At 38.8% G+C, this 16,670-nt stretch overlaps 1 protein-coding gene and 1 long non-coding RNA gene across 2 annotated transcripts; both read right to left on the bottom strand.

The window, feature by feature from the left end:
• Positions 1 to 8,171: 8,171 nt before the first annotated feature.
• Positions 8,172 to 12,760, bottom strand: LOC148703022 (two-component response regulator ARR12-like). The gene is made up of 3 exons (XM_088724363.1): positions 12,619 to 12,760; positions 8,645 to 8,797; positions 8,172 to 8,548 (listed from the first exon to the last, which is right to left on the bottom strand). Exons 1-3 carry the CDS (start codon positions 12,758 to 12,760, stop codon positions 8,172 to 8,174), a joined length of 672 nt encoding a protein of 223 aa, XP_088580489.1.
• Positions 12,761 to 14,908: 2,148 nt separating this feature from the next.
• LOC113462397 (uncharacterized) lies at positions 14,909 to 16,669 on the bottom strand. Its single transcript, XR_003384657.4, has 2 exons — positions 16,352 to 16,669; positions 14,909 to 15,451 (listed from the first exon to the last, which is right to left on the bottom strand). It is a non-coding gene; the product is annotated as an uncharacterized LOC113462397 (long non-coding RNA).
• Position 16,670: the final 1 nt, after the last annotated feature.

The raw sequence follows: 16,670 nt of genomic DNA on the forward strand, positions 1-16,670 counted from the left end.
AAAAGGCCTTGAAGCTAAAAGAGGAGATCGATTAATATTGCTTCATATGAAATTTTAAATAGAAAAAGGCTTTGCTGCTTACCATTGTGAAGGAGGAAAAAAAGAGGAAAGGGAGAATGAATTTTTTTTTGTGAAAAAGAAAATAGAAAATGGGTAAAACCCTAGAAGTTGCAACTCACCTCAATCACCAAAAACAGTAAGACAGTAAGAGACTAAATATCGGAAAGAAAACAAAGGAAGAAATATGGTACAAAATCATAAGAACAAACATGATGAAAGGAATGAACCCCACCCACATGCTCTCATAGTTAAGAATCGATGATTTAGTTTATATATGAAACCTAACAACATATCACCTTAATGTCAACCAAAAGAAAACAACATCATAGCTCGAGAAACAAAATGTACCTTCACACTGGAAAGTAGAAAGAATCCTCGTAATGACCTTAAGGCTTACAGAATCATCATTGACAACCACAATTTGAATTCTTTTTAGTAGGCCATGGTTTTCGAAGGTTGTTTCCATGGAGGGCTAAAACGAGCTATGGAGGCAACCAAGTAGAGTGAGAAGAGAGACACCTTTGAGGTGAGGCAACATGGTGTGGTTTCTTATAGATAAGAGAAAGAAGACAAGTGATACCAGATGAAAAGGCAGGATGGATGAAAACAAAAGCAATAATTTTTTTTTAGTAGAATTTTGAACTTCTACAAAGATATCTGTTGTGCACCACTTTATGTACTTTTTTGAATGTATATGTGCTCTAATTTGTCAACTTCATGGGAAAAAAATCAGAACCTAACAAAAACATGTTATGTTACCTAAATAACACACAAAAAAAACATGAAGGGCATTGTTGTGAAAAATGTTGCCAGCAAGGACATTACAATTTGCAACCTCACCTATTCTAATAATTTACAATTAGAAACGTAGATTTGGTAGCAGGGTAGTTTGGCCATTTTGTTAAATAATGTATCATATATATGACAGTAATGTCATATGATAATTTTGTAGGTATAAATCTGTTTCGATAATTTTTCCATTAAATTTTTTCTTGGGTAATGATTTTTTGTCCCTTAAACAAAATAGAGCTATGTCTGACTTTAAAGATAAAAGCAACCGGTACCAAATTTTACTAGAAGTGATAAACAACCAAAAATGATTCTAGACTTTTTTTTTTTAAAAAAAAAGAGAAGTTTTAGGCAATTTTTAAAATATTTATTAGCTAAAGAAAATATAATTTGTAAAATAGGAAAGAACAAGATGTATTTTTGATATAGATTAAATGATACTGATAAAAGTTCACTATATGAAAATTCCACCTCTTATTTGATTCCTAAATTACTGGCATATTAAAAAAATTATGACGATGTTGAAAATCTAATATTTTCAAAGATACGATTGTCAGAACTCCTAGATTTAGAGAAGTTTCTTTTGTCGCTTTATAAAAGTTCGAGATATCTATTACATTAGCTAAACCCTATCTGCACTGATGATGTTCTCCTAATAAAGGGGAATAGATGAAACTAACTTCTAGGTGGTATGAGATCTTAATGGGCACGACAAGGCATGTCGTGTTGCAAGTATTTGTCGTTTTGTTATTTTTTTCTTAAAACTAGAAGGGAAGGAACCTAAGCCAACATTAATGTCAATGTGGGAGTAAGAAACCCTAGCAATTTCCATTTTATCATGCAAAAGTTTAAAATCACTTAGACATTATGTTAGTTGGCATTCTTTTTCAGTAAAGCGATAACTTTTAGTACAGTAAACTAGTTTATGTCAAGAGCTTTTTTTCTTCCGTTCGATCACCACTAGTAGCATGAGAAAATCAAAAGTTATGTGCAAATTTTCTGCTATCATTTATATGCATGACCTTAAGGATTTAGGTCTTTCAAAGCATGTTTCTTGTAATTTCTATATTTTTTAATGCTTGTTATTTTTCAAATGTTTGTTTCTTTCAGTCGCTTCCCCTTTATATCTCATAATTTAACAAATTTGTGATCCATCAAGTACAATACTATCAATAATAAGATAAATATATGTACAAGAAATAAGCAATGGAGGGTTGCATATAAGAGTATGATTAAAAAGAGAAAGAAAAATCAACTAATAGTATTATGACCTAGCAATGTCCTATGGTTAAGTAGTCATTGTAGTTCGAGCTTAACTCTTACTCATAGATCAATCTGTTCCACGTTACCTATACAAGTCCTTGCATATATAGGATTATTCAATGATTTTGAAAGAGTTTATTTGTTTTGAGATATCACAAGTATAGAATAATTTAGTTACCAATTGTATTTCCCTAATTCTATTTGCCAATAGATTGGTTGATTACTCCCACATCTAATTGTAAGAAGACCAAAATGCCCTTGCACATAAGAATTCAATAACAGGGTTATTTCTCCCTTTTATCCTCCTGCTTAACATCCATTCTCAACTTTTTATAGAAGGTAGAGTGCATTTAAGGAGTGCAATAATAAGGACAAGCGCCAGCTAGCACATTACTAAAGGAGGTTGATGTAAAAACAAATGCCAGTGCTTTTGTGCGAACTAATTTTGGCATGAAGTATTTATGCAATGGTTGCAGGCGTGTGTTTGATTCTGTCATTTGAGATTAAAGCTAATTAAAGCACGTCACATATGACACACTTGGCCTTGAAAAACAAAATGCCCAGCTCCAAAGTAGAGAAAGGGGAGGGAGGAGGAAGAAGGGCAGGGAAGAAGAACCAAGAATTTGCATTTAGAGACTTTGTGAGGAGCACAAGAAACCTTTTATAAATTGACAGTGAACTCTTATTAAAGGTTAACATATTTCTGTTTCATTTCTCGCCTTTATGCTTAAGAACCAAAATATGAAGATATTTTGAATTAATTTGAATAATATATTTTTTTCTGAAAAAATAAAGCTCTTATATATTGAAGGGTGGTGAGAGATTATTGGTTGGACGAGATCACCTGTTGAGCAATGGACCTGTAACAACCCAAAACCTCATCCAAAATGGCTAGTCGGAAGATATTATTTGGATTCATTGATCTTGTATAAGTACCCAAGATCTACCCATTGAATAACCGATGTGGGACTAAACACACGCCCGCACGGGTTCTCACATACTCCCTCCGTTCAAGCCCTGACGTTCTCGTCAGGCTAAGGATTCAAATCTAATCACAAACACCACGATTGGCCCGTTGTCAGCCCCAATAAATTCGTGCTGCAGTGTTCCCTAGTCCACATAGGTTATAGGCCAGATCCGCTCTGATACCATTTGTAACAACCCAAGACCTCACCCAAAATAGCTAGCCGGAAGGTATTATTTGGATTCATTGATCTTGTATAAGTACACAAGATCTACCCAATGAATAACCGATGTGGGACTAAATACACGCTCGCACGGGTCCTTATAGGACCGGTCCAAAAATAGACAAAAAAAGACAGAAGGAAAAAGGGAGACGTTTTGTGCATGTTGGTTCATAGTTAGATGAATCTGGTTCAATTAAAAAAAATAGTGCAGCAGAGGAGAGGATGCGGATCTTATTGTTTGATGACATTCTCTAATGTCTAAAATGACAAACTTAACCCAAGATGTTTCTATTAATATAGTTTAATATTTTTCAGATGGGTTTGTAAATAATGATAAGCTGAGGTGTTATGTGTAATTTTAATAAAATATTAGCTCTCACATCCGATTTTTGTTTTTTTTCAGACTTCTTGCGTTCGTTTGCAAGCAAGGCCTCAAAAATTAAAATCCAAGCAGGAGGGGCACTTGCCATCCGGTCATCCGGGCGGCGAGCGGGGCCCACTGCTCTCCGGCGAGCTTGGCGCTCCAGTAGTACAGCCCGTTGGACGTCGGACACGACGAGCAAATCTCCGCCATCGATGGCGCGATGCACTCGTTGAACACCGCCACCACCAGCCATCCGATCGGCGCCGGCGCCGGCCCACCAGTCATAAAAAAAATGTTCCACGCTCTTTTCTTTTCTTTTCTTTTCTTTATTTTTTTTAAAAGATGCATTTAGTATCCTACAGACAATTTTGGAGATTCTGGGAAAACTATATAAATCCTTACGAAATGATGCTCTCATATGCTTTTAATGTTAATAAATCTCGTATACTTCATCTGGAGCCAGTTATGCTCCAAAGTCATTCAGTAAAAATCCCATCTATTGGGTCTACAAGTTGTCCAGGTTTAAAATAAATGGCCTAAAAGTTCGAAAGAGTTGACTTACATGAAAACAGATGGGAGAAATTCAAGCTTCCAAAATTAAAACAAATGCTGTTAGTAATTTTATGCCATTACTGAGATTTTCGACCATCTTAGCCTTCTCCCCGCTTTTTTTTTTTTTCACTCTTTCGATCGGCAGGATCAGACTATTCAAATTGTTGGATTGCTCGTAAATCTGGATTGTTCATGGCTACTGACACGCAAATGTTGTTTTGTTGTTCAGTTTTATTTTTTGCATGGATATTTTTCTAAAAATTTAAATTTGCATAAATACCTTCTTAAAATTTATATTTATTTTTGTACCTTTATAAAATACTATTTTTGTACAAATGCTCCAAATATAATGATTTTTCTAACACCGTTAATAAAAATTATATTTATTTTAATTAAAAATAAAATTTTATAATTATTTTTTGTCCTCCATCACGATCATCTTATAAATGTTTCTCTTCACACATATACCTATTAAGAATATTTTAGTCATTTTAATTTAAAACTATTAATTTTTTAATGGCGTTAGATGGCGTGGGCACGTATGCAAAAACTAGGATTAAAAAAAAAGTAGAATAACAAATTAAGTATTTTATGAGAGAATACAAAAAAAAAAATATCAATTTTGAGAGGATATTCATATAAAATTTAATATTTAGAACGGTATTCACGCAAAAAAAAAAAAATTGTTGCCATCGTGTTAAGAACGCTAGGTAGGTGATTAAAAGGGGCTCGGTGTACCCTTCTACAATTAGAATTCATATTGGGAGTAATGTCTTGCACGTGGGATCTTCTGCTCTAGAAGGTGGATGCGCTTAAGCTTTGGTAGGGTGTTTACGCATTAATTTGAGCAGTTCCACTTTCAATTGGTTGCAGGGGATGGAGGTTCAAATCCATTTGGAATTCAAAGATATTGTTTGGTCAAGAAAGATGATATCATTATCATCTGTTATAACCAAGAAAAAAAAGATCATATGGTTGTTTTTGAAGATCGAACTGCTAAAATAAAGATATCACACCAACATGGAAAAAAAATTCTAATTGTAGCTTAAATAAAGAACAAATTCCTGAAAGGTCTCTCAAAGCAGTATGAATTTTCTGAAACCACTAATGCGTGGAGACATCTTTTCAACTGACAGCCGGTTGGTATTGCTTTTTAATAAAAAATCTTTTTTTTGTACAACGACGCGACATAAAACATGCATCAATGCAGCCAACAAAATCAAAAAAAAAATCTGACAGAAAAAAAAAAGAACCAATCGCTTGATTCTTCTAAAAAGTCATCCAATCGACCACACTGTTCGCCTCCCGATAAATATGGATGGCCCAAAAAAAGTCATACCCTCTCGCTAGTCTTTGAGTGTCGTGGAGCAGCGACTGCTAGTCCGCATTGCTATGCCGACCTCGAATCCACTCGATCACCGTAGTCGAGTCTTCTTCGAGGTAAATGCAAACCGCACCCAGAACATACCTCGCATAGGAGATGTCCTCTCACGCAGCTTTAAGCTCAAAGCCAATGATAGAAGTGTCAAAGATCCGCCAGCCTCCGGCCGCCTCAAGTCTGGCATTGTGCTATCTGATGACAAAGCCCACACCCCCGTTGCCTCCTCCCTCAGCAACACTGTTGTCGAAATTCATCTTAAGAAAACTAGAAGGTGGGAACTCTCAGGAGACAAAAGCAATCATGATCGTTGAAAAAGATGAGCAGGTGTCCTAGATGTCTCTAGCCATCCCAGAAGAAATCATCATAGTGGTACTGATAATCTCCGTCGCATGAAGCAATGCTTTCTCCACCACTATCCTCAGGTGCACCCACCTATCCACCAAGATCCGGGTGTTCTTATCTAGCCATATATGATAAGCCAGATAGGCACATCCGATTACCCGCTTCATGGAACTAAGCCTCCTCGAGGATGCCTTCAAAAAAGCCAGAAAATCCTCGGTTAGAGACATACTTTGCCCGGAGTTGAGGACAACCATCGCGCACCTCCAAATATGGACTGCCCGCGGGCATCTAAAGAAGATATGATAGATGGACTCCTCTATATCCGGACAAATCTCGTAGACTAGAGAGACTCTCACCCTCCTAGTGGCCAGCACTTTTCTGGTTTTGAGATAAACATGATGATATGGAGTGGATGCACAATCTCCAGATTTAGCTCCCATCAAACGACATTTTTATCTGCTTTCCATATGTTCTATTCTCCACTCAGGCGGCGCTAAACAGCAATATTATTTTATTCTTAGACGTATGAAATTTGATTCATTCTGAATGCTTAGTTTACGTCAACTGTAGTGTTTAAACTTTAAATACTGACTGTTATAATAATTCCGCAGAGAGAATGAGGCATTATATAATACATATTAATGACAATATTTAAAAAATAGTCATTATTAGATGACCATCATTCTTAATAACTGTTGTATGATGAAATAAGATTTGGCATTTATATTCTATCATGAAAAAATGCTATTGAATGAGTCATGATTTTAATGATGAGATCATGCTTTCTTATTATTTTTTTTTTCAGACATTTTGGGTAATCCGGCCTATATTTTGATTGGGGCGAAGTTGTGACTCTAATTGTAAATGGGTCCAAATATGGTTAAATGCATGCGTTGGATCGAACCCAATCTGTCGCCCGAGTCACGAACCTGAGGTAGTAAACACCATCTAAATCAAATTACTATAATTCGAAGTAGCTTCCTGCTCAGCTCTTAACTTGGTCAAAAGCACGACTATGTACCTACTGGGCCCCTTATACCATCTAGGCATGTTGTTTGTTTGTCTATTAATTTGGCTCAGCATTCCAACTAGAGCAGCTTTGCCGAAATCAAAGTACATGAAAGATATTATCAATATTATCTGACAACTATGAAGCCATGTTTGCAACTGCTTCAGCACTTCGTGGTCCATCCATGGTTCGAAAGGTGGAGGACAGCGAGGTCATCAATATATCTGCTGCAAATCGACCTTTTAGTGTATTGAAGATAGGATATGAAACATGAGATGAAGAAGGAACTAACAAGCACTAAAAATTAATTATAAAATATAAGGTATTTGCATTTGTAACTTCATTAAGAACAACCCTACTCAGAATACATGATGAGTTCATGATTGTCAAGGCGTGGTATCATTTTCTCTAGTAATTTCATCCAACATTTTAGCTATAGCAGCTTCATCGAAAATATAATTTCTCACATCAAATATATCATCGATATCATCCGCTGCTGGTGGACTTTTGTCTGTCATGTCTACTGGTTGAGTCCATCCGCTCGAATGCATAGGAGGATATGGGGCCGCGACAAAGGGAGCAAAGATTGGTTGGGTGAAGGAAGGCATAGGCCTTATCTCTCGTAGTGGATGAATCTCGGTTGATCTCTCCAATCTCCGCAAGTGAGTTCGATGCCTCTGTATACACAAGTATGATATGGTTTTTCCTTGGTAAGAAAACTAACCTGAATACCAAACAAGAGAGGTAGGAAAGATCCTTGTAAACTCATAATAAATAAGATTTCTTCTTTCCATTTTTCGATGGCATAATGCAATAATTCAGATAATTCTGTAAGCATCAAGCGTTTTTCTTGGAAACAAATTAATATCATCTCACTTGGATCTAGAGTTTTGATTGATGGACCTCAACATAGGGTTTTATATAGGAGTTTCTTATCTATAGACAATCTATTTTCCATATTCCTCGGCAATTTTAATGCTACATTAGTGCATGATTGGTCAACATAATAATACAGACAATGAACAAGAAAAAAAAAATGCACGAAATTCAAAGAGCAGACATCAGACCTGAAGGCGATTTGAAACTTGATTTAGGGTAAGACCCTCAACTCCCATCAGCTCATATATCCTGCTAGGAGGAGCACCTGCCAACAAAAAGGAGTGTTAGATAATGCAGAAAAGATGATGAGGCGAGCCTAAAACATGCGTACAATCGTAGAAAAGTTCAAGCATTCTTACGTTCTCCTACTAGCGCAGCAGCTAGCAGAAATCTTTGGTAGAGCTCGAAATCCCATTCCAAGCGTGCCTTCTTTGGCTTTTTAGAACCACCACCTTCTTGCCTCTTCCAAATAAATTCATTTTTCCCAGACTTTCCACCTTTTGGTGTCCTTGAAGAGGATGAAGCGCCAGCTTGGCCGACCTCTTTGACGTTAGGTTGGCTCCCCACGCTCTCAGATCTCTCTTCCTTGTGTTCCCTCTGAAACCATGCCTTTTGAGAAACAACCCCAAGATCGGTGATAGTTATGGGCTTTGTTAGGTGCAAGCAAGCACCATGGTGAAGCGATTCATGTCTAATTTTATCATCATCGTAAGCGCACATCGCTGCATGACAAGATTTACAAGAAGATCAGAGTCATGAAAAATAGTAAAATGGAAAGGAAAGAAATGAGAAAACCAAATGAGATTGGTGCTACTTACTGATGATGGGTAGGTCTAACTCGTTCACAATATGCTTCAGCATATCGAAGTTCTTTGAGCCAACCAAGCATATTTCAAGTAGAAGGAGATCAAATTTTTCCCTCTGTTCTCGCAGTGTGCACAAGGCTTCATATACATCGTCAAAGGGTAGAACTAACAGAAAGTAATTAATTGAGAAACGAATAAGGTCAGTCTCATCATTATCGTCGAGCTACTTCTGGCCAGGTAGCTAAAAAGGTGTGTGAAACCCCGTCATTTTGCTACATATGTGTCAAGTTCTTCAAAAAAAGAGAGAGAGGGTGGGGGGGAGACGTTACTGACACTACCTGAACGTGGCGCGCTTTTTGAGAGGGAGAGATGTTACTAACACTACATAAATGTGTCAAATTCTTTAGAAAAATAAGAGAGACGTTACAAACGCTACATAAAGTGCGGTCAGTCTCACTATTATCGTCGAGCTAATTCTAGCCAGCTAGCTAAAAAGGTGTATGAAACGTCGTCGTTTTCCTACGTATGTGTCAAGTTCTTCATAAAGAAAGAGAGAGAGGGTGGGTGGGTGGCTAGGTGGGGAGACATTACTAACACTATCTGAATATGATACGCTTTTTGAGTGCGAGAGACGTTACTAACACTACATATATGTGTCAAGTTCTTTAGAAAAATGAGAGGGAGAGAGATGTTACTAACACAACATAAAAGTGTGCTGGCCAAAACAGTACATAAAAGCGCAATGGCCTAAGATTGAGTGTCATGTAACAACAAATTAATGTTTTGTGTTTGACTCATTCCTAAAGCGATGCACTGAGATATGTACTTGATGCACTGAGAGAGACGTTACTAAAATAATACCTGGTTTCATGTAACAACAAATTAAGGTTTTGTCCATGTGAAAGATAAAAGCTGATGATGGTTACAGTTAGGAAAAATTATACCCCACAATGCCATCAACCACAACTGATTATTTCTAAAGTGAAGCACTGAGAAATGTGCTTGATGAATGAGATTCATAAAAAACACAACTCCAGCAGTAGTGCATCGAGATATGTGTTTGATGAATAAGATCCATATGGACGAGCAGTTATAATTCGTGACGTGCATGGCTATATAGTGCAAACAATATAGAATGCACGGCCAAATCATGCACACGTGCATATGATGCCCACTTATAATAAACATCATTGCAGTCTTATATGTAAATGGTGCACAAAAAATAAATTATAAGCTTAGAATTTTGTAATCAAAAGAGACTTTTTCTAGGCTAGGAGGTGCTATTCCTCACCCAAACCCGCCCCACCTCCACCTGGGTCGTTGCCCAGTCCCCGAGGCAAATTGAGCCATGCTTGTAAAAGCAAAAAAAAAAAGGCCTTGAAGCTAAAAGAGGAGATCGATTAATATTGCTTCATATGAAATTTTAAATAGAAAAAGGCTTTGCTGCTTACCATTGTGAAGGAGGAAAAAAAGAGGAAAGGGAGAATGAATTTTTTTTTGTGAAAAAGAAAATAGAAAATGGGTAAAACCCTAGAAGTTGCAACTCACCTCCATCACCAAAAACAGTAAGACAGTAAGAGACTAAATATCGGAAGAAAACAAAGGAAGAAATATGGTACAAAATCATAAGAACAAACATGATGAAAGGAATGAACCCCACCCACATGCTCTCATAGTTAAGAATCGATGATTTAGTTTATATATGAAACCTAACAACATATCACCTTAATGTCAGCCAAAAGAAAACAACATCATAGCTCGAGAAACAAAATGTACCTTCACACTGGAAAGTAGAAAGAATCCTCGTAATGACCTTAAGGCTTACAGAATCATCATTGACAACCACAATTTGAATTCTTTTTAGTAGGCCATGGTTTTCGAAGGTTGTTTCCATGGAGGGCTAAAACGAGCTATGGAGGCAACCAAGTAGAGTGAGAAGAGAGACACCTTTGAGGTGAGGCAACATGGTGTGGTTTCTTATAGATAAAAGAAAGAAGACAAGTGATACCAGATGAAAAGGCAGGATGGATGAAAACAAAAGCAATAATTTTTTTTAGTAGAATTTTGAACTTCTACAAAGATATCTGTTGTGCACCACTTTATGTACTTTTTTGAATGTATATATGCTCTAATTTGTCAACTTCATGGGAAAAAAATCAGAACCTAACAAAAACATGTTATGTTACCTAAATAACACACAAAAAAAACATGAAGGGCATTGTTGTGAAAAATGTTGCGAGCAAGGACATTACAATTTGCAACCTCACCTATTCTAATAATTTACAATTAGAAACGTAGATTTGGTAGCAGGGTAGTTTGGTCATTTTGTTAAATAATGTCATATATATGACAGTAATGTCATATGATAATTTTGTAAGTATAAATCTGTTTCGATAATTTTTCAATTAATTTTTTTCTTGGGGAATGATTTTTTGTCCCTTAAACAAAATAGAGCTATATCTGACTTTAAAGATAAAAGCAACCGGTACCAAATTTTACTAGAAGTGATAAACAACCAAAAAGGATTATAGACTTTTTTTTTTAAAAAAAAAAAAGAGAAGTTTTAGGCAATTTTTAAAATATTTATTAGCTAAAGAAAATATAATTTGTAAAATAGGAAAGAACAAGATGTATTTTTGATATAGATTAAATGATACTGATAAAAGTTCACTATATGAAAATTCCACCTCTTATTTGATTCCTAAATTACTGGCATATTAAAAAAATTATGACGATGTTGAAAATCTAATATTTTCAAAGATACGATTGTCAGAACCCCTAGATTTAGAGAAGTTTTTTTTGTCGCTTTATAAAAGTTCGAGATATCTATTACATTGGCTAAACCCTATCTGCACTTGTGATGTTCTCCTAATAAAGGGGAATAGATGAAACTAACTTCTAGGTGGTATGAGATCTTAACGGGCACGACAAGGCATGTCGTGTTGCAAGTGTTTGTCGTTTTGTCATTTTTTTTCTTAAAACTAGAAGGGAAGGAACCTAAGCCCACATTAATGTCAATGTGGGAGTAAGAAACCCTACCAATTTCCATTTTATCATGCAAGAGTTTGATATCACTTAGACATTATGTTAGTTGCCATTCTTTTTCAGTAAAACGATAACTTCTAGTACAGTAAACTAGTTTATGTCAGGAGCGTTTTTCTTCCATTTGATCACCAATAATAGCATGAGAAAATCAAAATTTATGTGCAAATTTTCTGCTATCATTTATATGCATGACCTAAATGATTTAGGTCTTTCAAAGCATGTTTCTTGTAATTTCTATATTTTTTAATGCTTGTTATTTTTCAAATGTTTGTTTCTTTCCGTCGCTTCCCCTTTATATTTCATAATTTAACAAATTTGTGAACCATCAAGTACAATACTATCAATGATAAGATAAATATATGTATAAGAAATAAGCAATGGAGGGTTGCCTATAAGAATATGATTAAAAAGAGAAAGAAAAATCAACTAATAGTATTATGACCTAGCAATGTTCTATGGTTAAGTAGTCATTGTAGTTGGAGCTTAACTTTTAGTCATAGATATATCTCTTCCACATACTTGTACAAGTCCTTGCATAGAATTATTCAATAATTTTGAGAGATTTTATTTATTTTGAGATATCACAAGTATAGAATAATTTAGTTACCAATTGTATTTCTCTAATTCTATTTGCCAATAGATTGGTTGATTACTCCCACATCTAATTGTAAGAAGACCAAAATGCCCTTGCACATAAGAATTCAATAACAGGGTTATTTCTCCCTTTTATCCTCCTGCTTAACATCCATTCTCAACATTTTATAGAAGGTAGAGTGCATTTAAGGAGTGCAATAATAAGGACAAGCGCCAGCTAGCACATTACTAAAGGAGGTTGATGTAAAAACAAATGCCAGTGCTTTTTTTTTTTTTTTGCTTAAAACGGGTGCTTCATACAGTGCGTGTGTGAATACACCCAATAAGATCAAAATACAGTAACTCACGGAGTGCCAATGGCAACTCCCCCTCCCCTGACCAAAGAGCATAACCAGAATGGTGGGCCACGTAGGCAGCTACCCAGTCGGCTGCCCCGTTGGCCTCCCTAAATACATGCTCGGCCTGGATGGCCATCCCATCTCTCATCATCGCCACAATATCACGGATCAAGGGGTGGTCTGTGTCCCCGCCCCTCAACCCCCTCTGAATCCACTGGATGACAGTGGCCGAGTCACCCTCTAGGATGATCGAGCTAGCCCGCAGAACAACCCGCGCATGACGAAGGCCTGCCCAGGCTGCACGCAGCTCTGCTCCGGGGACCGATGTATCATACAAGTGGCAGCCACCAGCAGCTACTGCCCTAGCGTCCGGGTCCCGTATGACAAAGCCTGCACCGCCACTAGTGCCGCCATCCAAAACCGACCCATCGAAGTTGACCTTGAGGAAGCTCGGGGGTGGGGGCTCCCAGGTGACAAACACCATCCGAGGAGCTGCCGAGGCAAAGGAGGAGCCCCAGATGTCCCAAGCTGTCAAAAGTCTATCCGTAGGTGGGGTGGCTCTGATCTCTGTGACCTGTGCCCGAGCAAGCTCTGCAACAAACCTCGGTGACAACCTACGCTCGCCAAAAATGCGAGCGTTCCTAGCCAACCAAATCTGGTATGCTGTACAACTCGCTCTGATACCCTCATCGCGAGTTTGAGAACTGGCTAACCACTGTCGCACGACTCCGAGAAACTGTAATCGCGCACTCCGCGCCCCCTGCTGGAACCCAGTCCACTGCCATGTCGCCCTCGCCCATGTACACTAGAATAGCACATGGTCCACTGACTCCTCAGCTCCACACGTCGCACACTCTGCCGAGACCCCCCCGCCTCGCCTGCTCAACTCGGCTCTCGTCGGAAGGCGGTCCCAACATATCTTCCATAGGAAGAGGGCTACCCTCGGGTGAAGACCCGACCTCCAAGTCCAGGTGCAGTCCGGCCCCGGCTCGTGCCCCGCCGAGAGGATGCGGGAAAGATCACCTAATCTGACACTGGCCCGGCTCGAGGTGCCCCAGACCCTGATGTCCGGCCCCCCACATCCTGGTAGCGGGAGGGACCGAATCCTCGCAGCTAGGTGAGCCCCAAACAACAACCTGAGTCTGGCCTCATCCCACTCTGCCCCTCCAGGGACTAGTAGGTCACACACACGTAGCCCCTCCACAGCCTCAGTGTGAACCATAGTCGGCCAGCAACTCAGGGAAAGGGAGTCCACCCATGAGTCACCAGTCACATCGATACTCCGGCCATCTCCAATCAAACATTTGGTATGCGCCAAAATAGATGGCATGTAACTCCTGATCTCGCGCCACATGAAGGAGACTCGTCGCCCCCCTCCCCCCGCTGCCACTGAAACCCCCCGACCATATCTGGCTGCCATCACCTGGCTCCAGAGGCCATGAGGCTCATGCAAGAATCGAGCCGCGTGCCGAGCAAGGAGCGCCTCGCGTCTCGCTATGAGGGACTGCACCCCCAAACCGCCCTCGCCGATAGGAAGGCACACCTGCTCCCATGCTACCAGGTGCACTCCGTGACCGCCACCGTATGACCCCCACAAGAAACTCCGAAGAAGTCGCTCGATCCTCAACAGAATCGTTTTCGGAACCACTGTGTTGGCCATAAGATACACCGGTATAGATCCCACAGTGCTTTTGCGCGAACTAATTTTGGCATGAAGTATTTATGCAATGGTTGCAGGCGTGTGTTTGATTCTGTCATTTGTGATTAAAGCTAATTAAAGCACGTCACATGTGACACACTTGGCCTTGAAAAACAAAATGCCCAGCTCCAAAGTAGAGAAAGGGGAGGGAGGAGGAAGAAGGGCAGGGAAGAAGAACCAAGAATTTGCATTTAGAGATAAGCCATGCCTCTGCATGAATTTTAAAGATGTTGCTATATCACCTATAGCATAAAACAGAAAATTCCATCCTTGCACCCAAAACAAAAATAATTTATGACATTCATGAATCATCACTATGCCATTTCAACTTAGTTTCACTTCATATTGATGTCATAACCATTATTAGATTGCTTTGCTGCTTTCTCTTCAAACGGGATGGTGAAGTTATAAGTACCGAGCTGGATTTCACTTTTTACTGTATTTCTTTTTTGTGAACGGCCATAAATAAGAGCCAAAAATAGATCAACTTAATATAAGCATTTAAGACTATTTCTCTAATATGAATTATAGTGTTTCTGATTTTATTATTGTTAGGACATCAACCGAATCATACTACAAAGGAATTAGAAAAAAAAGATATGTAATAAATGCTGCCCGGTGTTTAATTTGTTTGATCATGTAAAATGTCTGTACATATCGATTGGTATTACATTCGTTCATACATCAATGTTTCTTATAGGGCCTCTGTATAAATAAATCTACCTCATCATATTAGCTTAAATTATTGGGACAAGTGGTGATTTTAACATGATACCATAGCAGAGTTCAATGCCTTGCGCTCAGGATCCATGAAGAAAGGGTAAGGACGAGCACTCCTCCAACAGCAACAGGAGAAGCAATTGGTAGAGACAACAAAACTGCGACAGTTGCCACCCAAACAACTGCAATCCAACCAAACAAACGATTCCCCCATTTCCACTACCACATCTATTCTTGAAGGCGAGATAGAAAACCTCAGCAATTGCATAACCACCAGCTTCATTGTCATTGCTTAAGAGATGGAATGTTCTTCACTGCAAATGTAACAGCTATCAGTTAGGCCCAGCCGATGATGACTGACATGCTGACTGCACCAATTATTTCTATTGGCTCGCTCCTATCTGCATGTTCTGTTTCCTCTGTCTGGAAAATTAATTCAACAATTCAAACCGGCACTAATCATACAGAGAGTGCTGGATGTAATAACATAAACAGAGTAAGATTATAATAGATGAGTTCTAATTGGTTTCCAATTGATTGGATACCACACCTGAAGAGTTTTTGTATCATTGGAATAGCATATAAAGTCTAGTAATCACGATTTGCACCCCACTATTTGATAATTGACACCTTCAATTCTATCTTTCATGATATGATCACAATATTAGACCGCGGAAAAGTAAGAACTACTGCTGCAGGATTTAAACAAAAATGTTACTCTATTTTATGATTGACCTCTAGGATGAGTATATGACCTCAAAATCTGTGGGTTATTTGTTTATGGTCCAAATAAGGAGTTAAAGGACATAAAAACAATAAGTTGCGTTTTTAATGCACGTGGATTTACAGGTTGATTGAAAAAGGCACATTTTTTTAGCAGACTTTATTCACACAAGTCCTGCAGTTATTATTGGCAAGTTGAAAGTTCCTTTATGATTACAAAAACTTTGTTGAGGGTTCTTTGCTACTTTAAATATGGATTTGTTAGTGTGATGTGTGAGAAGAGGCCCCAAAAAGGGCTGAAGCCGGCAGGCCCAGCGGACATCAGCCCAGGGCCTTCTGCTCGTGCGAGGGCGACGACGCCGCTCCAACTCCGCGTGCCGCGGATTTCCACTCAACCGCTGCTCGCGGCGGTGAACGATCCACGTTCATTTTGATGTAACCAGCTTATTATAAAAAAAAAAAAAAAAAAAAAAGAGGAACTCCCGATCACATCTCCTCCCTCATAGTGCCTCAAGATCAGGTAAACTCTAACCCCACTGTTATTACTCCAGTATAATAATAATAATAATAATAAGAAGAAATAGAGAGAGAGAGACGTACCTGTGGCCGTCGGCGTCGCCGGCTCTCGGCCACAGGCACCGCCCGGCTCGGCCACGGGCACCGCTGGCCTACCGCGGGCGTCGTCAGCCTCGGCCAGTCTCCTCACGAGCGATCTGACAAGGGGGATCTCCCCCCTTCCTTGGGTTAGCGGGAGGAGAAGAAAGAAAAGAAGAAGAAGAAGAAGAAGCTTTGGGAAGAAGAGAAGAAGAAAAAGGAAAAGAAGAAGAGAAGAAAAGGAAAAAGAAGAAGAAGAAGAAGGGGGAAGAAAGAAGGGAAGGAAGAAAAAAGAATGGAGAGGAGTCGGGAAAGTTCTGGAGAG

Source organism: Phoenix dactylifera, chromosome 7 (assembly GCF_051530095.1).
Source record: "Phoenix dactylifera cultivar Ajwa chromosome 7, Ajwa_hap1_PhDact_Kaust_v1.1, whole genome shotgun sequence".
Classification (NCBI taxonomy): domain Eukaryota; kingdom Viridiplantae; phylum Streptophyta; class Magnoliopsida; order Arecales; family Arecaceae; genus Phoenix; species Phoenix dactylifera.

What these genes read in the sequence shown, in the direction of transcription:
- LOC148703022 (XM_088724363.1), bottom strand. Translation starts at nt 12,760, where the DNA reads ATGATGAGAGATGGGATGGCCATCCAGGCCGAGCATGTATTTAGGGAG. An exon ending in GGAGTTGCCATTGGCACTCC is followed by an intron (nt 8,798 to 12,618) that starts GTGAGTTACTGT and finishes ACTTTCTGTTAG; the next exon opens with TTCTACCCTTTGACGATGTA. An exon ending in GTTAGACCTACCCATCATCA is followed by an intron (nt 8,549 to 8,644) that starts GTAAGTAGCACC and finishes CTTGTCATGCAG; the next exon opens with CGATGTGCGCTTACGATGAT.